We start from the raw sequence: 24,134 nt of genomic DNA on the forward strand, positions 1-24,134 counted from the left end.
AGTTAGCAGCCTGATGATCCAGCTATGAGGCTGCCACTGCCTCTGCCTTAGCCTTCAGTGTGTGCAACTCCCAACACTCCAAGGATAGTTTTTTCTGTCTCTGGTTGATGAACTTGTTGAAATTTTGGGGTGATTTGTCGATTGCGCTTCTCACGGCACCATTTCTCTGACGTCACTCAGTGTTTTTCTTTTTGTGGTGTGTTTTGCGAGCCCTTCTGTTGTCATTGAGTCTTTATTGCTGTTGACCCTTCATTGCTTTGGGTCAGCCGTTATGCTGTGTGACTATGAGAATTGACCCTGACCCTAATATATGGTCAGCTGTGCCAGTGCTGACCATACAAAACAGAATTTTTCTAGCAAGGTTTAATGTGACCAAGATCTCCTTTTGGATGTGCCACTTGTGAGGCTAATTGAATTCTGCTCTTGTGTTTTCTGAAACCTGCCGATTTGTTTATGATTATAGGCATCTTGAGAGGGACAATGGTACAGGTCAATCTCAGATGCTACCTGGTATTGGCCTTGCACAATCTGTTTGGAGCTACAAAGTAATCCAGATCATGGGGCTGCTTCTGATGGGCCTGGATATGTGTGGGAAGGACCAAGCTGGTCTTCCATTATCATCATGCCTGAAGTCACTGGGAGCAGGTCAGCAAAAGGCCCAAAGCACTCTGAGATTCACCTCTGCCTGCCTCCTCCTACTGTCTGCCTGTTAGGTTAAGTCACTGAAAGAGCCTCTGGTAGTACTTGAGTTGTAAGAGTTAGCTTTTCCATAAGTCACCAGGTAGGTGAGTGTGGTGTGCAGCCAGACTACAGATTTAAAATCATTGCCTGTGCTGGGTTTAAGGCCACTCAGCAGAAGCTTCAGGGTACACCAAGTCTAGCTGCCACCTACCATGTTTCCTCAAGCCTTTGTGGTTGGGCTGGGTCTCAGGGAATCATCAGGGTGAGACCAGCAGAGTTTATCAGGTCCAAACAAACCAATATTTAACTGTCTTAAAGAAGGGCTCTGCAGTGATCAGGTGTAGTAGGGGAAAATGGACCCCTTCCTAGAGCTACACAGAACTCAGTCAATTCCTGGATTCATCCCATAGGTACCCCAGCTCTATAGGGTAGGAGCAACAATATTCCAGAGGATTGATGCCCCTAGAGTTTGGAGGGTAAGGTTAGTGGATATCAGTGAGTGAGACACACTGCTCAAGCTTACAGGAAACGAGGTGGTGGGAGGAATGGTCCTGATTTCAGAACCATACAATTCAGTCACTGACACCCTCTGAGTCTGCCTGGACCTGAACACCCTGGACCCAGGCAGCTGACTCCTCCAAAGGGTATGAACTTCACCAGGTGGGGTGACAGCGAGATTAGAGAATAGGATTTTTGCATCACCCCCGGCTGATGCTATAAGTAGGGTAGTAATTAACCCAAGAAAGATATAATCTTCTATGTGGGAGAGGTACTCAGCAAAGTGACACTAGTAGCTGTCTCTTCAGCTCTCTGTTCTGAGCCACAAACTTCAGTCTCTCCTCACAGAAATCTAGACCACTCTGCCCTCCCTCCACCAAAGTCCAGGTGAGTCACTGCAAATGAATTTTTGTGCACTAGATTTTTTAAAAAATATTTTTATTTATTCATTTTAGAGAGAGAGAGAGACATACAGACAGACAGATAGACAGAAAGGAGGAGCAGGAAGCATCAGCTCCCATATGTGCCTTGACCAGGCAAGCCCAGAGTTTTGAACCGGCGACCTCAGTGTTTCCAGGTCAACACTTTATCCACTGCGCCACCATAGGTCAGGCTGTGCATTAGATTTTTAAAAGGTACCTGGATCTCTAGCAGACTCCCAACTTTACCTGGAAGACAGATTTCTACTGACTTTCACAGGCACGTGTTATGTGGGTACCTCTTCCAGGCTCTGGTGCTCTGGGCTGGGGAATCTAGCATGGGATTGAGAACCCTTGCCACTTGGTGGGACCTTTGCACTGAGATATTTCTCCAGAATTTCAGCCACTGCTTCCATGGCAGTGGGGTCAGCCATTTTCATGTCTCTGCCCTTCCTTTCAGTCTGGATGTACCTTCTATAAATCCTTGGTTATAGAATTTCTGTTCAGCTAGTCTTATATTGATTATTCAGATTAATATTTCTGTATCTTAGTTTTAATTCCAGTTTGATCCTGGAAACAGGTGAATATAACTTCTTAATTGACCATCATCTTTTATCTCAAAATGCCTTCATTTTTAATCTTTTTGATTTTTCATTGTATTCCTATGTAAAGATATAGATGAAATAATGAAAAAAAACTTAATTGCCAATAAATAAAATGACAAAAATACATGAACAGGCATGTCACATCATAAAAAAGATAAAATAAAAAATATGAAAACAATGTTCCATTTTATTTGAATTTAAAATGTCTTATTTGCCTGACCTATGGTGGTACAGTGGATAAATTGTTAATATGGAATAATGAGGTTGTCGGTTCAAAACCTTGGGCATGCCTAGTCAAGGCATATACGAGAAGCAACTACTATAAGTTGATGCTTCCTGCTCCTCTCCTATCACCTTTCTCTTTCTCTCCACCCCTTCTAAAATCAATAAATTAAATGCTTTATTTTTCAATTTTATTTAGAAAATTAAATTTAATGGGTGACACTGATCAATAAGAGTACATAGTTTTCAGGTAAACATTTCCATAGCATTTGAACTGTTGATTGTGTCATGTGCCCATCACCCAAAGTCAGATCATTTCCTGTCACCATATATTTGTCCATCTTTACTCCCTTCCCCCACCCACTCCCCCTGGTAACTATTTCAATTTTATCTATGTCCATGAATCTCATTTTTATATCTCACCTGTGTGAAATCATATAGTTCTTAGCTTCTTCTGATTTACTTATTTCACTCAGTATCATGTTCTCAAAGTCCATCCATGTTGTTAATGTCAATATGTCATTATTTCTTATGGCTGAGTAGTATTCCATTGTATATAAGTACCACATCTTCTTTATTCAATCCTCTATTGAAGGACACTTTGATTTTTTTCATGTCTGGGCCACTGTAAATAATGAAATAGTGAACATAGAGGTTCATATGTCTTTGTGTACCAATGTTTTCAAGTTTTTTTGGTAGATACCCAGTAGAGGGATTGCTGGGTTATGGTAGTTCTAGTCTTAATTTTTTGAGGAACCATTATACTTTCTTCCATACTGGCTGTGCCAGTCTACATTTCCAACAACAATGAATGAGGGTTTATTTTTCTTTACAGCCTCTCCAACACTTGTTATTACCTCTCTTGTTGATAATAGCCAATCTAACAGGTATGAGGTGGTATCATATTATACTTTTTATTTGAATTTCTCTAATAGCTAGCAAAGATAAGGATCTTTTCATATAAATTCCTTATATTTTATAAAATAAAATTTATCTAACAGACTTACATATTAGCCATTTTTACATAATTAATACCATTTTGATCTACCAATGATTGCTTTTTAAATTTTATCTTTACATTATTCAATCATTAAATATTTATTAATTTCTACTATGTGGAAAGCACTATGCATGATATATTTACTTATATTCTTCATCTGGATCAGCATTACATACACACATGCAGATACTATAGTAGGCAGTAGGGCTATAATAATCAATAAAGTTGCACAAGCTTTGTACTTTTGAAACTAAGGGTTTAGGACTATGTTTAGCATTGCACCAGAAGAACAGGGTTGTACACAAGAATGGCTTTCTGATGGTGAATAGGATTAAAATGGGGTTTCAAAACAAAAAAAGACAGGTGTGACAACAGGAAAATTCTTCCACGGAGATTTTTTTCCTTCCCTTTCACTTCTCTTTTCATTGGGGGCTGCATACCTATGTTGACCATTGTGTGAGCCCTCTCCTCTATAATGCTCTTTCTGTATTTGGCATTATTTGCTGGTTTCTCAGATGAACTTAATCAGCACAATTCAACACAGAGGAAGGCTCATTAGCCTTGCTGGGCAAAGTAGTGTTGCTGAATTGCTATTTAGTTTTAAAACAATGTTTAGGCTTTGCTGTTAACCTTATTTGAATCATGTTGGTGATTTTGCTCTATCCATCTTGCTCTTCTCTGTGAGAAACAGCTGTGACTATTCATGAGGCTTTCTTGGCTGTGTACATAAAGCTGAAGTGCATTTTTTAAACTGTGGCATCCGCATCATTGCTTGCTTGCTAGCTGGCATCTCAGAGATTCTGGGACATCTGACGTAGTAGTTTTGAGAGCTCTCTTCCTGCTTTGGCCATCACCTTCAGTTTATCTTAAAGGGAAATGACTGAACAAGAAGCAACCGTTTTCCAAAGAATGATGTGCTTCTAGAATATTAAGTAAAAATTATTATCTGGATAAATTAGATGTTAACACATATCAAAGATATCCATGTTCTTTGTCATAACTTAATTCGGGTTATGCAAGTATGGCAACAGGTGAAACAAGTTAAGGATTGGGCCAGGAATATGTGTGTTTACGTATGGTTGGAGGCCAAAAGTTGTAGTAAGACAAGCAATGGGGAAAGAGTTTAAAAGACCTGGTCAGGTAAAAGAGTCAGTGTAGGGAAAACAGCTGTGGTTGGGCTTCCTCACTTGTTTTCTGGCTGCAAGCATTTTGCATCATTAGTTCTTGAATATGTCACAGAAAGCCACATGTGTGTATAGCCTATATAAGGCTATGGGTATTTTCCCTAGAGACAGATCACTTGCCTGCCATTGTGAGGGGCATGGGTTTTCCTGATCACTCACTTTCTGCTCTGAGTGGTGATTTTCCTGTTTGCTCACCTGCCATTGCAAGAATTCAAAAATTGGGAATGGACAAATGCCTTTTGGCTCCATGGTTTTTCTGCAGACTGCCCAAATCCATCGTGAACCTGCGTGGTCTCGACAATGGCATTACATCTAGTATTCACTCTAGATCTGTATGGAAACAGAATTACACCTGTTGCTATGGGCAGGATTCAATTCGGACAGATATGAAGCTGCCAGCACCTTTGCAGGGTTGCATAGTGGAGTGGCCATTCTTGAGCATGTGGTTTCCTGTGGCAATCCTGTTGGGGGCCATTTACTGGGTGTTTTTTTACAGCCCTGTGACCAGAAACTGAAAATTCTGTGTGAGAAGCTGCCTGAATGTGAGAACTCTAGTGCAAGGTGGAGGCTGAGTGCTGGCGGTGGCAGGAACTGGAGAAGGAGTGGCAAGTTTGAGAGCATGTGTGAGCTGGAGAACGAGTTCCAGCAATGGTAGGAGCTGGAATAGTTCATGGAGAAGTAGCTGCGAGTTCTAGAGCACTAGTGTGAGCTGGAGGCTGACTTTTGGCAGCAATAGGCACTGGAGGACATTAAGCAGTTGCTGGAGAAAGAGGCTTCCTAAGTCTAAGAGCTCAAGTGTGAGCTGAAGGCTGAGCACCAGCAACAGCTGGCAGAGGAGGAAGAGCTGCATGTGTGCTGGTGGAGTGGCTGTGCATCAGCAGTAGTAGTTGTTTCTGACTCTTCTGAGGAGGAGAGGGTTCAGGCTGAAACTGCCTTTGGCAGACTCAGACCCAGGCTGGTGGTCACCCAGCAGGTGAAAACTCACAGCAGAAAGTGCCTTGGGGGCAGGCACAGCCTCCTCCACAACTAGTGAGCACTCTGTGGTCTGGCCCTACACCCAGACGGAGTTGATGGAGTTAGGGGCAAAATTCAGGCAGAAACCCACCAAGTCTCTGGCAGCTTGGTTGCTGTGGTTGTGGGACATAGTAGTGGATGGTATTGTGCTCTCTGGAGCAGAGATTGAGAAATTATCTGCCATTACCACACACTCGTCCTTAAGGTAGAGTCTTTAGAATGACCACGATAACCTGGTAATTCTAACTTATTAGAATGGGTGATGGCTGCCATTCATATGGTCTGGCAAAATGCCAGAAACTTGCCAGGGCCAGTGCATTGGTGGCAGTCATACTGAATTGCATCAGGTACTCTGAGAACTGGGTATGAAGAATCCTGCTTCCAACTGCAGTCCTGTGGGCCGCATGAGGAAGTATTTACAGCAGGGATGAGGACCTTATTCTCCAGATTTCCCAGTCCACCCTTTTTGGGTCACTGGTGGCCATCTTGGGCCCCTATATGGGACAGCACATCAGTAATGTTATGTTATATGGGTGATGGCAGATTTAGGGGAGGTAGAAGCAGTGCAGCATAGTAAGGATGTGCAGGCTACCACCCATGCTGTTCCCCCTCCTCACTGACTAACAAGAAAAATGGGCCTATAAAAGTTACCCAAACACAGATGTGGGTGTGATTTGATTGTGGGTGGGGAAGATAGGGATAAATTAGATGACAAATCTAATAAAATATTTTTAGAGTTTGGCAGCACCTTAGACCGTAACAGAGGTCCCAGCCACTGGAAAAGCTGGAGAAATGAATGGCCCTGGAAGGTGCCAAGAAAATAGTTGATGTTGTGCTACACAGTGGCAAGATTACATACTGGAGGAAGTTGCCAAGAAAACAGTTGGTGCTCATGTCTCACAGCTTCAAGATTACATGATGGATGCAGTTGAGGGAGAGGAGGATCCCCAAGACACGTTGTTCCAGTTTGAATAGAGGGAAGGCAGAGGGACCTGTCTAATGGGGATGGATGGGCGGGGGGGCTAGAGGCCCCATGTGGAACTGGAAATTCACTCTAATGTATAGCAGGTGTTGGCCTTAGTAGAAAATAGGCACTTTTGCAGCAGCTAAGAGAACTGTCAAGGTGGCACAGGCCTTGAATATTTGACCTTGCCAGCCCCTATGAGCTTGACATACCTCTAAGGCATTTGGATGGGGCTTGTGGCAACAGACAGAGTGCTTATGGAAAGGCACTGAGGTTCATTATCAAAGAGCTGTATGGCTAGTTGCCTGTAATGAACCTTGACCTTGGGTGATTTGCACAGACAACTGGGCTACCTATTGTGGACTGATTATTGGGTGGTATAATGGACTCTTGAAGCAGGGACTGCAGCAAGAGGGTGACATTAGCTTACTTGCTAGATGGACTTGCTGCTTGTGGACAGTAGGAGAGACCCCAACAGGGGGCACAGCAGCTGTGGAGGCCCTCCTGTACCGGGCAGCTGCTCCCATCCAGTAGTAATTATGCAGCAAGGATACATTACTCATGCCAAGCTTTGGGTAGCAGGGCAACATGTTCCTGCCTGCCCCACCAGCCCTCCTTAAAGGCCAACAGCTTCAAAGGACATGGCCCTGAACTGCATATGCCTCCCCACCTACAATGGGTGGCTTTGTTGGCACTGTGGGGTAAGGGGGGATAAAGGTAGGCTTCCAGTTAACTCCCTGGGCAGTCAGCACCTGGACGTCTAAGGTAGAAGTGTATTACCATTTGAATGATCAGAGAGACATCATTGTGAAGGGCACCTTCGTAATTGTTGTAATTTTTGGTAGAGCTTGTGCCTTAGTAGTCTGTTGCTGTAGTCTCTACTATTTCTGTAAAATACAGATGCAATGTACCTCATTCCTTGCGCAGGGACCATCAGGGAAGATACCTGTTGTGTAAATTGTGAGGCAAGGAACCATAAAGGAGCAGAGTGTAGAGAAAACAGCTGTGGTTAGGCTTGCTCACTTGTTTTCTGGCTGCAAGCACGTGGCAGAAAGCCACATGTGTGTATAGCCTATATAAGGCTATGGGTACTTTCCCTAGAGGCAGATTGCTTGCCCACCACTGCAAGGGGTGATTTTTGCATTTGTTCACACGCTGCTGCAAGAAGTGGTTTCCCCTGCCTGTTTGCTTGCCCACCATTGTGAGCATTCAATAAACGGGAATGACCTAACACCTTTCAGTTTCTCCCCAAATCCACGGTGAACCTACCTGATCTCAAATACCAGCATTACAGTCAGGCAGTTATTGCAGATTTCTGGCTCGTAGTAAATGTTCAACAAATTATAGTCAATGATACACAGCTGGAATAAATTAATAAGCAGTTGAATTTAGGGAGGTTTGTGAGGTAGGAAAGTTACCAAAGTCAGAGAATAAAAGGTTTAGTCTGGCCTGACCAGGCGGTGGCACAGCAGATAGAGCATTGATCTGTGATGCTGAGGACCCATGTTCAAAACCACGAGGTTGCCAGCTTGAGTGCAGGGTCACCAGTTTCAGAGTGGGATCATAGACATGACTCCATGCTTACTGGCTTGAGCCCAAGGTCACTGACTTAAGCAAGATGTTACTGGCTCAGTTAGAGCCCCCCAGTCAAGGCATGTATGAGAAAGCAATCAATGAACAACTAAAGTGCTGCAACAACAAATTGATGCCTCTCTTCTCTCTCTTCTTGTCTGTCTGTCCCTGCCCGTCCCTCCTGCTATCTAAAAAAAAAGAAAAGAAAAGAAAGGAAACAAACAAACAAAATTCTAAAGTCTGGTCGAACATTATGGGCATTATGGAGTTTGCAGCAGAAAAACCATCCTCCAGGAACAATGAAATATATTCTGCTCTTAGGAATGGAGCTGTTTATCCTTTGGCCTATTTTATTCTTCCAGCTGTGTATCATTGGCAACTCTAAGTCCCAGGTGAATACTTATAGCTGGAGAAAGTCAAGGGCCTGCAGGTGCATCCTGAGCTTGATTGGAAGAGGGGCAGAGGTGCTAGCATTACCAGGAGGTTCTTTCATTAGCATCACATATGAACATTCTCTCTTCCAAGTGGTATTTTCTATATAATAGAGGAATGTTCCCCCCTTTGTAAGCTAAATGATCTCAACTATCCAGGAATGCTCTTCATGTGCATTTGCTTCTACAAAATCAAGTAACCCAACCAAAGTTTATGGAAGCCTTTTTCCAGCCAGGGGACATGCTAAAGTGAAGTTCCTGGCTTCAGGCACCATCTTAACATAAATAACCATAGTTACTTTTATGCAATAGTGGTCAAGGTGGAAATTTTTCTAGAATTAAAATAACATAATCCTGCCTTAGATAGCTTTAGATAGTCAGAGGATCCTGCCTACTCTTACTGTAGGTATTTCATTTTACGTGCTTATCCTTTGTTCCTCCTTCAGCAAGTAGAACCAAATTATTAATGGGACAGGTGAGTAGCTGCTTCACTCACTAAATTGTCTTTTGGTCAGGTTTTAACTATGTTTTAATCACATCTATTTTAATGAAAAAATACTGATGTGTTTTATATTTTTTATTTAGAAATTAAATTTAATTGGGTACCATTGGTCAATAAGAATATATAGTTGTTTTAGAAACAAATCTTGAAATGTTTGTATGTCTTTTTAAATTATTATTTGCAAATATCTAGGTTCAATAAATACTTATAGTTCCATATGAGTTTATGTTTACCACATTAATTTTTTAAAATAAAATTTCTATAAATAAGGAAAATTTTAAAAACACTATAACTTTTCCAGTATGGCCCTTCTAAAACCAGTGGGGACTAATAGCATAAGTTACGATATTCATTAATATTTTTCAGAACGAAAACAGTAGAGAGAATTCAGCTCTGAGCTAATATAGCAAAAGAGAAAAATTATACATTCTCAAAGCACAGTTAACTACCTGGCTAAATGTGTGATGGTAAAACCTAATTTTCCAGTACTAGGAGGATGTATATTTTGAAACAAAGGCTTCTTTTGGAAGCTTATGACAAATTAGTCGGCCATGGATTGAACAAGAATAATAGGAAATACACTTGCATTAAACCCAACAGCTGTCTCTAATATTTGGTAATGAAGTGCTTTTTGTATATGAAGATGATGACACTAACCAACTGGAAGTATAGCGTGTTCTATGAGTAGTGTCTCCAGGAGTTAGACTGGATTATTTCGATCTTCCACACTCTAGGGCCCAGCCCCTCTTGGATCTCTTGCTCATATTTGTGAAAAATTAGGTATAGTCTGTGTCCAAGCAACAGAGTCAAGCCAACTGGCACAGAAAAAGTTCAAATCCATGTCTTTGGTCTATTTAGTCCTGCATTCAAATACACTGAGCTAATCATTGACACATCACTGAACATCACAAATATGTATAGTCACCAAGAGTCACAAATAACAATTCCCTCTAGTTTTCTGTCCTGACTCCTGCCCATTGCATAAAACTTTCTGGTCATGTCATATGACTAGGGTATGTTAAAATGTATTAGATTTCTTATAACATGGCAAGTAGCTTATTTTTCCAATTAAAGACAGTCACTGATTATAGTGCTTATCCCAGCTTATTAGTGGTTATAGATTTTTAGTACTTAAAGAGAACTGGCTAATATGTACAACCTTTTTGTTCTTTTTATTTAAGACAACAAGGAATATGATGCCTATCTCTCTTACACAAAAGTGGACCAAGATACTTTAGACTGTGACAATCCTGAAGAAGAGCAGTTTGCTCTTGAAATACTGCCAGATGTCCTAGAAAAACACTATGGATATAAACTCTTCATCCCAGAAAGAGACCTGATTCCAAGTGGAAGTAAGTACTTTCAAGTTTTGTATTTTAAAAGTTTGGTTTCTTTTATGAAGTTATATGGAGGCTTCAAACATTAGAGTCAAATAATTAGTTGCTTTTCAAAGGAGATTGTATTAACTTCAAATTTCCCCTTTATGTCAGTGTTCTGACTTTACAACATCTACATTTTTAAAGGGCACTCTTACTTATATTTTAGGGATGGTTTTAAAATTGTGCCTTATTAGGTTTTTTATTATTATTATATTGCTTTTGTGTTTTGAGAAAATGATATTTTTTAAAAAAATAATTCATATCAGTTAAAGTATTTTCAATGCATTTCAGTTCCAAAGCTGATCTTTGTCATTGTGCTTCTACGTATACCTAGAATCATTGTCATGAATAACTCTAAATTTATGCCTTGTTACTCATTTTCAGATTTGTAGAAAAAATCCACTTAAAAATGTATGTCAGGACTGCACTGGGAACTGCACTTTCACTGTGTATTTAAATTATTTTTTTAAAAATTCTGGATTATGTGGGCTTGATGCTACTTTTAAATTATGTTACATATTGAAAGCTATTTTTGAGCTTTCAGAATAAATTAGGTAGGGTTCAGATAAAAATATATACTTTGTTTCTGTTAATGTTTAGAGTGCTGTACAGGATAAAGTGTAAGGGGAATACAGAAATGCCTAAAATATGGTCCCTGCCCTCAAAGACCTTAAAATGACATTAAGGGAAAATGAAAGTACTAGAATTAATTTTCATGTGAGTTTATGTTAATATCCTTGAAAGGTGAAAGCTTAAATGTGACCACAAATCAGAATATGGTCATTTATACATGTGATAACAAAATTAAAAGCTTCTATTTTTAGTACTTCACAGTATATAAAATATTTTCATATACATTATTTTATTTCATTTTTATAATAAACTGATGTAGACAGAGAGGAGATACTATCCTCCTACAGATGAGGAAATAAGGCCTAAAGAAGTCCAAGATCAGACAGCTGGTAAATGTTAGAGCTGGAATTAGAACCTAGATCTGTTTGACCTTGGTTCTCACTTCACTAGGTCATGCTATTCCTTTATTAACATTTACTCAGATCAAGGGTTCCCAAACTACAGCCTGCGGGCCACATGCAGCCCCCTAAGGCCATTTATCTGGCCCTCGCCACACTTCTGGAAGGGGCACCTGTTTCATTGGTGGTCAGTGAGAGGAGCACATTGACCATCGCATTAGCCAAAAGCAGGCCCATAGTTCCTATTGAAATACTGGTCAGTTTGTTGATTTAAATTTACTTGTTCTTTATTTTAAATATTGTATTTGTTCCCATTTTTTTTATTTTAAAATAAGATATGTGCAGTGTGCATAGGGATTTGTTCATATTTTTTTTCTTCTTTTTTTAATTTTTTTTTTCTGAAGCTGGAAATGGGGAGAGACAGTCAGACAGACTCCCGCGTGCGCCCGACCGGGATCCACCCGGCACGCCCACCAGGGGCGACGCTCTGCCCACCAGGGGGCGATGCTCTGCCCCTCTGGGGCATCGCTCTGCCACGACCAGAGCCATTCTAGCGCCTGGGGCAGAGGCCAAGGAGCCATCCCCAGCGCCCGGGCCATCTTTGCTCCAATGGAGCCTTGGCTGCGGGAGGGGAAGAGAGAGACAGAGAGGAAGGAGGGGGGGTGGGGGGTGGGGAAGCAAATGGGCACTTCTCCTATGTGCCCTGGCCGGGAATTGAACCCAGGTCCCCCGCACACCAGGCCGACACTCTACCGCTGAGCCAACCGGCCAGGGCTCATATTTTTTTTTATAGTCCGGCCCTCCAATGGTCTGAGGGACAGTGAACTGGCCCCCTGTGTAAAAAGTTTGGGGATCCCTGACTCAGATTATCAGCAGGCCACGGTGGTCATTCAACTGACAAGATACAAACTGAACAAAATGAGTTTTGGTTGTTTATCTCTTTTCTCACAGTGCATATGTATCTATGTGTATTTGTGTGTGCACTTGAGTATGTACATTTACACATGCATAGAAAATAATAAAGAAAATTGTATTTTCTGGTCTATTACTTTCCTGTACCACAAAGGAAACAATTCCCCAAACTTCTTTCCATGTTCCTCTGATTCTTTCCTTCTGTAATTTTCTTCATTTTTGTGAGTTGACAAATCATTTCTACATTTACGAAGTCCCACTAAACATGCTGAGACCTGAGCTGTTTTTTATTCTTCTGTATCTCTCTCCCAAATCAAGTGTGAATTGTATCTTTTCCATTCTTATTTCTACCATACTAGCACAAACCCTATTTACCTCATTTCTGCAATGTTGATTACTCTCCACCTTTCCTATTTTTCCTCTCATCCATAAAGCCCCACTAATATGTATACCTCCTTGGTCATATCACTCCCCTAATCAACATCCTTAAATTGTTCACCATGTCCTATAGAATAAAATTTATAACTCTTAGAAAACACTTCTACAGTCTGCTCCAACCCAAATTTATCTTCTAAAATGGTCTCTTACCGTTTCCTCTACATATATCTTTTTTTTTTTTTTTGGTATTTTTCTGAAGTTGGAAACGGGGAAGCAGTCAGACAGACTCCGCATGTGACCGACCGGGATCCACCCGGCAAGCCCACCAGGGGGTGATGCTCTGCCCATCTGGGGCATCACTCTGTTGCAACCAGAGCCATCCTCAGTGCCCAGGCCAACTTTGCTCCAATGGAGCCTTGGCTGCAGAAAGGGAAGAGAGAGACAGAGAGGAAGGAGAGGGGGAGGAGTGGAGAAGCAGATGGGCGCTTCTCCTGTGTTCCCTGGCCGGGAATCGAACCCAGGACTCCTGCACGCCAGGCCGACACTCTACCACTGAGCCAACTGGCCAGGGCCCCTACATATATCTTTAACTCTAGTCAAACTGTGCCTTTGATATACACTGTCTGTCCCTGCAATGCTTTTGTTCATGTTAGTCTTTTATACATTTATAAATCCTATAAATTCTCCATATAACTGCCTCTGTAAAAAGTCCACAATAGGCATGACCTGTGGTGGCGCACTGGATAAAGTGTCAACCTGGAAATGCTGAGGTTGCTGGTTCGAAACTTTGGGCTTGCCTGGTCAAGGCACATATGGAAGTTGATGCCTCCAGCTCCTCCCCCCTTCTCTCTCTCCTCTCTCTCCCTCTCTCCCTCTCTCTCCTCTCTCAAAAAAAGGAATAAATAAAAAAAGTCCACAATAGCTTCTATAGCCCCAAAGTCCATGATATATAATCACTTGTTTGACTATACATTTGGTACTTTTGTGATATTTTGTATTATGTTATGCACATTTCTATTTTTATGTCAGTAAGATTGCAAGTTTCATAAGGGCTTGCAATTTATCCTCATGCCCTTACCATCATTAGCAGAGTACTTTAGCTCATTGGATGCTTCCTAGATGCTTATTGATTTTGTTTGAACAGTGTTGGTTTAATACAGAAGGAAATAATGAGAATAAAATGTGTGAGAACTTAATTTTTTATTGTTTTTTACATTTTAGTTTTCAATTACAGTCTATATTTAATATTATTGTTTATTAGTTTTAGGTTTACAGCATAGATTTTTCCCTGACAGTATGTAATAGACATTTTTATTTCACAAAGTAAATATGAAAGCTACAGAGGGGTTTCTGCTGAAAGAAAAAAATTGTGAGTAATTTATAGGAATAGTGTCAGTCCTTAAAACAGGCTAATGAGCACTTTTATTTTTTTCCAGATATCTGCAAAAACAGCTACAAGGGATTGATTAATCACTGATGAAAAAATTTAAATGTCTTTACTAATTTTTGTCATTTTTACTTCTAATTTTTACTAATCCATTAGATTATTATGTACTTTTTTCATTTTTTGCCAAGAACATTTAGTTAAATGTAGAATTCTGTAAAATCTGTTTTTAGAATGATAATAGCCTAAATTGTATTAAAGTAATATGATTACCAAAGTAGAAGTTATATTCAATGTCAAATCATCTTCAGCAGAGCTCACTGTGGTGCCTTCTTGCATTCCAAAATTGTTAGCTTCAAAATTTCCAGTCTTTATCAACCCCACCAAGTAATTAAAAATGGCAGTCTCTCCTGACCTGTGGTGGCGCAGTGGATAAAGCGTCGACCTGGAAATGCTGAGGTCGCCAGTTCAAAACCCTGGGCTTGCCTGGTCAAGGCACATATGGGAGTTGATGCTTCCTGCTCCTCCCCCCTTCTCTCTCTGTCTCTCTCTCCTCTCTCTCCCTCTCTGTCTCTCTCTCTCTCCCCCCTCTCTCCTCTCTAAAAATGAATTTAAAAAATGGCAGTCTCTCTATACAAACACTTCAACATCATCTTTATTTTGAACTACAAAACAGTGCTTCACCATTGTGCACATTAGAAAGGGAAATGGGGACAATATAAAACATAGGAGACCTACTTTACCTGAGACTCAGTAGATGACATTTGCCTATAGTGTAAGAAGCAGCTATTTTTACATGGGGAGTGTGAGACCCAGTGAACATGTATGGGAATGAGCTGCGTCTCAAAGTTGTGTGCTCTTAGTACTCCCAATGGTCTGTTTTGATTATGTGACAGATCAGTTGAATCAAACTACTGTGTCAATTTAGCCAAACTTGTGTTAGAATATTTTACACCTCAGAGAGTCTTGTTTGGCTGAATTGATTGAAATTAATTAGTTTGTTTTTGTTTTTGTTTTTTGCTGTATCATAGACAGGTAAACATCCTTCTGAACTGTAGGGCATAAGGATAATACAAGCTGTATTACCTAGCTCAAAATTACAATAGTTGAGGACTATAACACACTGAATAAAGATGAAAGGAAGTTGTCGCCTATTATACATTGACATTTAAAGAACTAAACATAAAAAACACCCAAGGTAATGTCATCATAATAGGCAGAGATTTTGTAGTCCATAGCAATCATTTTAATTTCTGAGATTAAACAACTATCAGATTGAACATGAACTTAGATCCTGGGTACTCAATAGTGTGCAAGAAGACTACTTTTACAAGTAAGCCATTGAAACAACTATGCAATTTTTAGATGCAACCACTGGAGGGTGTTTGGTTTTAATCCTTCCTTCCTGAACGAGGAAATTCATGTTCTCTGAATTCCAGTTTGCGAGTATAACCTGCAGAATTTTTTAAAAAGGCCCTTTGACAATTTTTCTTTTCCATCAACATTTCAGAGCTGGCTGAGCAGTCACCATGTCACGATTAATGAGTTTTTCCTTGGCATTTTTAGCATGCATTCAGGAAGTCGATGAAGTATATGAATAATACACTTGATTTACACATGAATGACAGAGTAAAACATTTTGGACTTGGTGTATGTGTGTTATTAAAGAAACTTCTGTGGTCTGTATTTGCAGCCATTGGTACAAATTTAACAGGTTGTGCTATATAAATATAGACAAATTCCTGTGTAGGGGGGAACATAGTCACAATATTATAAGTTCTGTTTGTCCCTCACATCTCATTTAAAACATGTTGACCCAAGACTACTCCTTCCTCCAAAAACTAGCAATGAGACTTTTGAGGATTGTACAAGCAGACTTCATAATATTGTTGATCTACAACAAAAATTTTCTGTGAATCAAATTAATAAAGTCCATGGTATAAACCCAATTATATTTAATGCCTTCAATTTAGATGTATCTTCAATTTCTTTCGTGCCATTCTCATGCTATTCCAACTCAAAATCATTAACACGCAAACCTTTCCAATGCATACAGTGTCAAAAGTATGTGAATGGAAATTGGGTGTCCCTCCACAACTCTCTCTCTCTCTCACTATCTCTCTCTCTCTCTTCCTTTCTCTTTCTTTCTTCCTCTCTCTTACAAGAATTCTCAAAAGCTCCAATACAATCATGGCACTTTCCAAGGTGAGGCAGAAATGTTTGTAACCTTTTTGCATGGACTATTTGGGAATTGACCTTTGATCCTCACAAACCAGCAGAGATGGGAGATTGACATAAATATTTTCTCTTAATGCTAAAACTAAATGTTCAGATCTGGACATTATTTTCCTGGCAGTAGCCAACCTTTCCATTCTTGGGCCTGTGTCCAGGATCTTTCTTATGTTTTCTCAGGTTCGGTGCCTGAATATGGCAAGAATTCTTACTTTCCAGTAAAAGTTTGGTCTGACTCTTCTCAGGCTAGAAACATCTGTCTTGAGAATAGCAAAAGCAACTTCGTTGCCAACAGACATCTGAATGTCAGAAATGACAGCAACCAAAAGAAAGCCAGATAAAAAACACCCTACTCAAAACTGCCTAGAGACACAAACTTGAGAAGTAGAGATTTTCTCACCCCTGCAGCTGCTGGGTTTTGTGGTGTAAAGTATTCTACACAGAGCACATTGTGTTCATGGGGACTAGTGGATCCTTGAGGAATGAACAGATGTGATCTGAAGCTGACATGTGACCAACAGAACCCAGCTGTGCAACTGAGATCCTGAGATTGAGGACATTTTTGGATGAGTACCATTTAGGCTCTTGAGTCCATCTTATCTCAGCATTTCTGCAAAGCTTAAAAAACACAAAAAAATTAAAAGTTTATTAAATTGGGCATAGGGCCAATGTTCAGATGGAGAAAATAGAACTCTGAGACTGAGAGTAGAAACAACACAAACCTATAACTTTTGTCTGCCTTTAAAAAAAAACAAGTGAAGTGCTTAAATATACATTTGATCTATTTATTATAGATAATAATAAATATTCTGATAGATAATATTCTGAACTGTAGGGCATAAGGATAATACAAGCTGTATTACCTAGCTCAAAATTACAATAGTTGAGGACTATAACACACTGAATAAAGATGAAAGGAAGTTGTCGCCTATTATACATTGACATTTAAAGAACTAAACATAAAAAACACCCAAGGTAATGCCATCATAATAGGCATAACAATTATAAGTTGAGCCAGTTCTGGCTGGAAATTTAGAAAAATCTAAGGAAGTCTAAATGCACTTTGTATAGGAAAAAAATCTATCAAAAGCTTTAACCTAAATTTTGCCTTTTATTAATAGAAAGACTATGGAAAGCTCTATGTGGGTTATCCATGAATTCTTGCATCTGAGAAAGATACTAGTGAAATAAAAATATTATCATGCATATAATCTATGTCTGCGAAAGTTATATTTATCAGTTTGGCCTCAAGTATTAAGTTGTTTTTCAATTTATTTTCATAAACAATTTTTCTGTGAGTTTTTCTCTCTCAATAATCTTAGGACTTTCTCAGTAGTTTAAGAAAAACATATAATGTCTGATTACATTCTTAAATTTTCTATATTTTTCTTACTAGTCTAATCTTCAGTTCTTTAATGCTTAGCACTAGCCATGTGATTGTGCTGACAAGGAAATGACAAATGACTAGAGAATACATCTGGTGTCAGATGATCCCTAGTCACTTCTGAAGTGAGGCATGCAAAAAACTTGTTTGTACATGGATCTGTAGTGCTCATTGCCAATAGTTCCTCTAATAGCTGGACATATTGGACACTATTCCAGTAAATTGTCCTCAGGGAGTAATAAAATCCTTTTCCAGGCAATCTGACGTCTGTGGCCTAAAAAGTGTAAGGCAAGGGTGACATGTACAAGCATGGAAATTTAACACATTGTGTGCAGTTTACTCACGTTTAATAAAATTAGATATGCCCACCATTCCCTTTATGTTAGAGTCAAGAGGGATGAAACTGGACTCTGTTGTACTCAGGAATGTACTGAGGTCAATGGACTAAGGTGTCTCATCAAAGTTTGAAGTAAAGGAAGAATACATTGTGCAAAATTTCTATTAGGAAATTTATTGTTTGGGTAGCACAAAAATAGGCACCTTTAAGGAAGAGAGAGCAAGAGAGTAGGAGATCAGGATAAAATTGTTTAAGTACTAAAGGGACCACAGAAAACTCTATATAAGGAGCAAGTTTCTTTGTTCATATTTACTAAGATTGCACCGATTGTAAGTTTCCAGGGTATGAAGTTAACGGATATTAGAAGAGGAGGACATTTTGCAGATTCTCTGTGTTACTCTCAACATTATCTTTCTCTTGGTATTCTCCAAATGTGTTTCATTATCTACCTCTACTCTTGGTGAGAAGGTGAAGAAGAGAAGGAATTTAGAGAAATGGGCAACATTTCAGAGTAGATTCTGACCACTACCATGCTCTCCTGCCCACCCACTAGTTAAATGCAATAGCAAATGTAAAGGAGTCACTTCCAGAAATGTAACCTCCAAAGTCAAAATTGTTTAACAGTTTTGTTAAAAGTTGTCTTTCCACTTGTTTTCATGAACAATTTTTCTGTGAGATTCTCTCCCTCAGGAATCTTAATAAACAGTTTTTACCATAACTAACTTTTTTTTATTTTACAGAGACAGAGAGTGAGTCAGAGAGAGGGATAGACAGGGACAGACAGACAGGAACGGAGAGAGATGAGAAGCATCAATCATTAGTTTTTCGTTGCACGTTGCAACACCTTAGTTGTTCATTGATTGCTTTCTCATATGTGCCTTGACCGTGGGCCTTCAGCAGACTGAGTAACCCCTTGCTGGAGCCAGTGACCTTGGGTTCAAGCTGGTGACCTCGGGGTCTCGAACCTGGGTCTTCCACATCCCAGTCCAACGCTCTATCCACTGCACCACCACCTGGTCAGGCTAACTTTTTATTAATATAGTTTCCCACATCACAGAGTCTCAGCAAATCTGTTAACTGTTGATCAGAAAAAAAAACTCCTGCCCCCCCAAAAAAAATTATCCCAATGATCTATGTGTGAGTTATCAAGCCAAGGACTTGGAGAGGGCAGGGACATGGAAGGTTTTTGTAGGGTGAATAATATCACACCCTGTTTAAGAAAACCCCTCCTCTCCTCACACACACCTAGCTAAACAAAATTTTCATAGCCTCAATCTCTGTGGCAAACTACATAGATGGAATCTTACATCTGCCAGAGGCAAAATTAGTACCCCAAAGCTTTAACAACATCAGCCAAGGTAAAGAATCAGGTTGTCAACCTGTATAACTCTTTCAGTAGGTTAGTATTAAGCATCATTATTTAAAATACATATAGTATTTTCAGTGAGACCACATTATAAAGTACCTCACTGTAAGCCTCTGGTTATACCACAGGTCTATTTTTTTTTCAACTATATAATGCTGAATCGTGCATTTTTCTTTGATACATGGAAAACCTATATTATTTTTGCTGGTTTCTCCAAACTAGTAATAGGAAGGGAGCCATCTTAGTCACTGTCAGATACTGTCTTTATGTTAAGTCTTACTATATTATCACATAATTATTTTATGTTAACTAGTATAAACGATAGGTATTATTAGTATTATTCTTTTTTTTCTGTGTGTGTGACAGAGACAGAGAGAGGCAGAGAGAGGGAAGATAGGGACAGACAGACAGGAAGGGAGAGAGATGAGAAGCATCAATTCTTCGTTGCGGCTCCTTAGTTGTTCATTGATTGCTTTCTCATATGTGCCTTGACGAGGGGGGAGCTACAGCAGAGCAAGTGACCCCTTGCTCAAGCCAGCGACCTAGGGGTCAAGCTGGTGAGCCTTGCTCAAACCAGATGAGCCTGCGCTCAAGCTGGCGACATCGGGGTCTCAAACCTCAGTCTTTCACATCCCTGTCCAATGCTCTATTCACTGCGCCACTGCCTGGTCAGGCAGTATTATTCTTGATAGCTACCAATTAACTAATGCTCACCAAAAATAAAGTATAAACAAAAGAAAAAGATTCTGTGCAGGTATACTTATAATGTGAAAAATAAATGTATACAAACTAAACTACCACTATAAAAACTATGCTCAAGGGGATTCTTTCTTTACCAAATTGTGAATGTCACAAATAAGTTCAGAGTAATTAGCTTTGTTTCATGTCTAATAATCTGGTTTGGTTTCACAGCCTTGTCTAGAGAAGCAGAAGGCTACCAGACACAATGCTGTTTAGTTTATTTTGTCATTGTAAGTGATTTCAAATTTTACAAAGAAATAATGACATTTAATTTAAAGAACACTTTATATTATTTTTTAGAAAAAAAGAGTTTTTAAGGGATTCCTGCCCCTCAGTTGCTAAATTTACCTGAATAAGTCAGGGGAAGATACAGCAAATATTCATATGTACTATGGATTTAGTGATTGTTTTGGGGAAAAAAAATGTTTCCTTATTATCTGTGATAACAAGCTTTAAAAAATGGTTTCTGAAGTTTTCTAAAATGTCTTTAACAAAACCACAGCCCTACACATGAGTAACACTATTCCCTGTCAAACACTACACAAGTTGTGGTCAGCAATGTCTTTACTTGATACCTGTTTTTTTTTTTAATATATTGGTAACTTTTTGAAGTTTACACACCGTGATTGAACTCTAATTCAGAGACAACAAACTTTTTCTGTAAAAATCTGGATAATAATTCATGCTGTGTGGGTTATATATGGTCTCTGTTGTATCATCACCATCATTGTCAACTTTTCTTCTTTTTACAATATTTTGAACATGTTTAGAAACCATTCTTAGTTCACAGGCCATATAAAAACAGGACATGATCTTAATGGATCAGGTTCAAATTCAGTCATTGGCCTGACCAGGAGGTGATGCAGTGGATAGAGCATCTGAATGGGATGCAGAGGACCCAGGTACTAAACCCCGAGGTCACCAACTTGAGAGCGGGTTCATTTGGCTTGAATGTGCACTCACCAGCTTGAGCACGGGGTCACTGGATTAAGCATGGGATCATAGACATGACCCCATGGTCACTGGCTTCAGCGAGGGATCATTGACATGATCCCAGAGTCACTGGTTTGAGCCCAAAGGTCACTGGCTTGGCTGAAGCCCCCAGACAAGGCACATATGAGAAAGCAATCAATGAACAACTAAGGTGCCACAGTGAAGAACTGATGCTTCTCATCTCTCTCCCTTCCTGTCTGTCCTTCTCTCTCTCTCTCTCTCTCTCTCTCTCTCTCTCTCTCTCTCTCTCGCTTTCTCTTTCTCTCTTTCTCTGCCACACATATGCAGACACACACAAATTCAGTCATTTTATGCAGACATGCAACCCACGGGTAAGGGGGAAATTATTTTGGGCACTTGTTATATAGAAGCCAGCAACAACTCCCTGGCCAAAGATTAGTAAATGAAAAATATTAACTACCTCTTTGGTCTCTTGATAATTAACTTATATTTTTCATACTAAGTCCTTGTTTGTTCTTTCAGAAAGGTAAAGGGAAAGAGAGTAAGATTTAGGAAGGAAGGGAAGGAGCAACGAGGCAAAGGGAGATAGACAAGAGAGGAAGACAGAATAAAAGAGAAAGGCAGAAGGAAAGAGTAAGAAAGAGAGCAAAGAGGGAAGTAAAAGAACAAGAGAGATATGAAACAGAAAAGAAGAAGAAGAAAAAGAAAAATGAACTGTAGAAAGAAAGAGGAAGGGAGGAGCAAAGGGAGAAGTAGAAGAAGAAAAGCAAAGAGTGAAAAACAGAGGGAGTTGTTGGAAGCTAGGGCACACTCTCTTTTTTCCCCTAGAGCCAGGCAGATCTGAGAGGCACCTCCCCAGCTGCTTTCAAACATTGAGGTTGCTGCCCAGCCAATGATCACCATCCCAAAAAGTGAAATGTGGGCTTCACATCTGAAAACTTCCACTTGGTTTTTCACCAAGTGAAATGGAACACAAAATTCAGGGCCCAAGCAAATGGCTCATGTTTTCTTTGGGACATTTGGGCTGTGTCTACCCAAGGAATATTTTGAGGTACTGACTGACTCCAGTGCATATGATTAATGTATATATAGGGCAAACCAGGATAATTCAGACCTTTTTTCTTCCACAGAAGGTTTTCAACCTTAATAATCTGGATGGTTGCCTCAACTCTCCACTAGGCTTTGCCAGGATAAGCACAGCGAGAGTAGTATACAGGAGACAGGGACCACTCCCTCTCTCCAAGGTTCCCTTTAACACCCACACACTACACAGCTGAGCATGGTGGGTCCGTCCTGATGGGCATTCATTCTAGGGGCAAAAGTAACTTCTGTCTAATGAATCTTAAGAATCCTAAGTGTTGCATTCTTCATAGCTTCCAAATGGCAAAATATAATAGGTGAAGGGGAACAACAATATTAATAGGAAAAAACATATCCACTTATCTTCCTCATTTGAGAAAGAGGATAGCAAAACTAAAACCCATGAGTTCTCCATAAAAATGATTCGTATGTATGTGCATATTTTTTCTAATTACTATGAACAACTGGGTTGTATTTTTTTCCTTTAAGTATATAGATAAATGTATAGATATATCTTTTGTTTTTAAAAGTATAGTTCAAAAGTAAATTAAGCTACATCTCAAAACATAGAAGTAATATTTTTCAGTGGCATGAAGATGTGCTTCATAGAGGTATGGTTTATGTTACAGAGGTTTGTGTATACAATTTTTAAAAATTAAATGAAAAGCTGAACTAATGAGGGAAGAACACTAGACAGAATATTATTTTGTAAAAAGATTTCTTCTATAAATATCACAATGCACTCATAATTTACCTCATAAAATTGCATTTTTATGGATTCCTGCACTTATATTGTGATGCTGGGTTTGGGCTTTGTTTGTTTTTTTTTGTTTGTTTGTTTAGAGGAAAGGTGAAAAGAATAATGGGAAAGATGCATGATAGTTTATTTTACTGTATCTTGCAGATCCAACTTCTAGTGATGAAGCTTCCCACATAAGTTCTTTCTTTTTGGGAGCAGAAAGAAAGGAAGAAAACGAAGAGTCAGAGCTGTTGATACATTGGGATAATAATTTTCCATTCTATTGAAACTTTCTACCTTTCCTCCTGTTCTGTTTCACCAGTTCTCTAAATGATAATTACTGAGTGAGAACTTCCCCACTGCTATTTCTGTGATGTTTTTGTTTCATTTTGGTTTTTTTTTCTTTTGTTTTTATTTTTTGCTGATTTTAATCTGATTTCCCCCTTGAATACATAATCTCTAAAAACATGCTTAAATTTCTGAAAAGGTTCTTACCTCACTTAGAAGTTGCTTTATCCTCTTAGATACAGTCATTGTAACTGCTGCATGAGAAAGTCCTAAAATGTATAAGCAAAAACCAAAACAGCAGTGACAATGAATTGTAAAATAGACAATTCTATGTGTATCTCCTAAAAAAGTTATTGGTTTTTTCTGTAGCATATGTACAAAGTCTGCTCATATTTTCACTTGTGAAATTGTTCTAGCTGCCAAGTGGTGGAAATAAACCCTGGAAAAAAAGAGATCATCTGTAAAATATGCATCTGTGAAAAAAGTTTCTCTTTTCAAATGGCTTGCACTGGGCTGTTTGGTAGCCCCATACTATGTACTGGACGTGACTCCCTGAAAGCAGTCTGTATCCTTGGGCAGATTTGCAGTGACAAATGTTGCTATGCTTCTGTAAGCACTGCTTCTGCTAGAGGGCACTGTACATTAGACAAGGTCTTGTGCTCTGCTTAGTAAAGACAGTTCTCTTTTGCAGCACCTGTGTCCAAGTCTCCATTTGTTCACACATGTGTGCGTTTCCCTTTTTGGCGAATAAGACTTTAGGGAGGATGATTGTAAAAGGATTATTCCATGGTATAAATAAATTCCAAGTTATTTGAGTGTTTTTCTACCATAGAAAGGCCATAACAGATTCACCTCACTCTCAGAATTGCTCCACAAAGTAGAACAAAAACTTCCTTT

At 39.4% G+C, this 24,134-nt stretch overlaps 1 protein-coding gene across 1 annotated transcript in view; it reads left to right on the forward strand.

The window, feature by feature from the left end:
- The window catches only part of IL1RAPL2 (interleukin 1 receptor accessory protein like 2), a 624,194-nt gene that overhangs the window by 598,633 nt on the left and 1,427 nt on the right, over positions 1 to 24,134 (forward strand). Inside the window, exon 9 of the mRNA XM_066250474.1 lies at positions 10,274 to 10,444. Within this exon, the coding sequence (XP_066106571.1) occupies positions 10,274 to 10,444 (171 nt within the window). The remainder of the gene's footprint in view (positions 1 to 10,273; positions 10,445 to 24,134) is intronic.

The sequence above is a fragment of the Saccopteryx bilineata genome, chromosome X (genome assembly GCF_036850765.1).
Source record: "Saccopteryx bilineata isolate mSacBil1 chromosome X, mSacBil1_pri_phased_curated, whole genome shotgun sequence".
Classification (NCBI taxonomy): Eukaryota; Metazoa; Chordata; class Mammalia; order Chiroptera; family Emballonuridae; genus Saccopteryx; species Saccopteryx bilineata.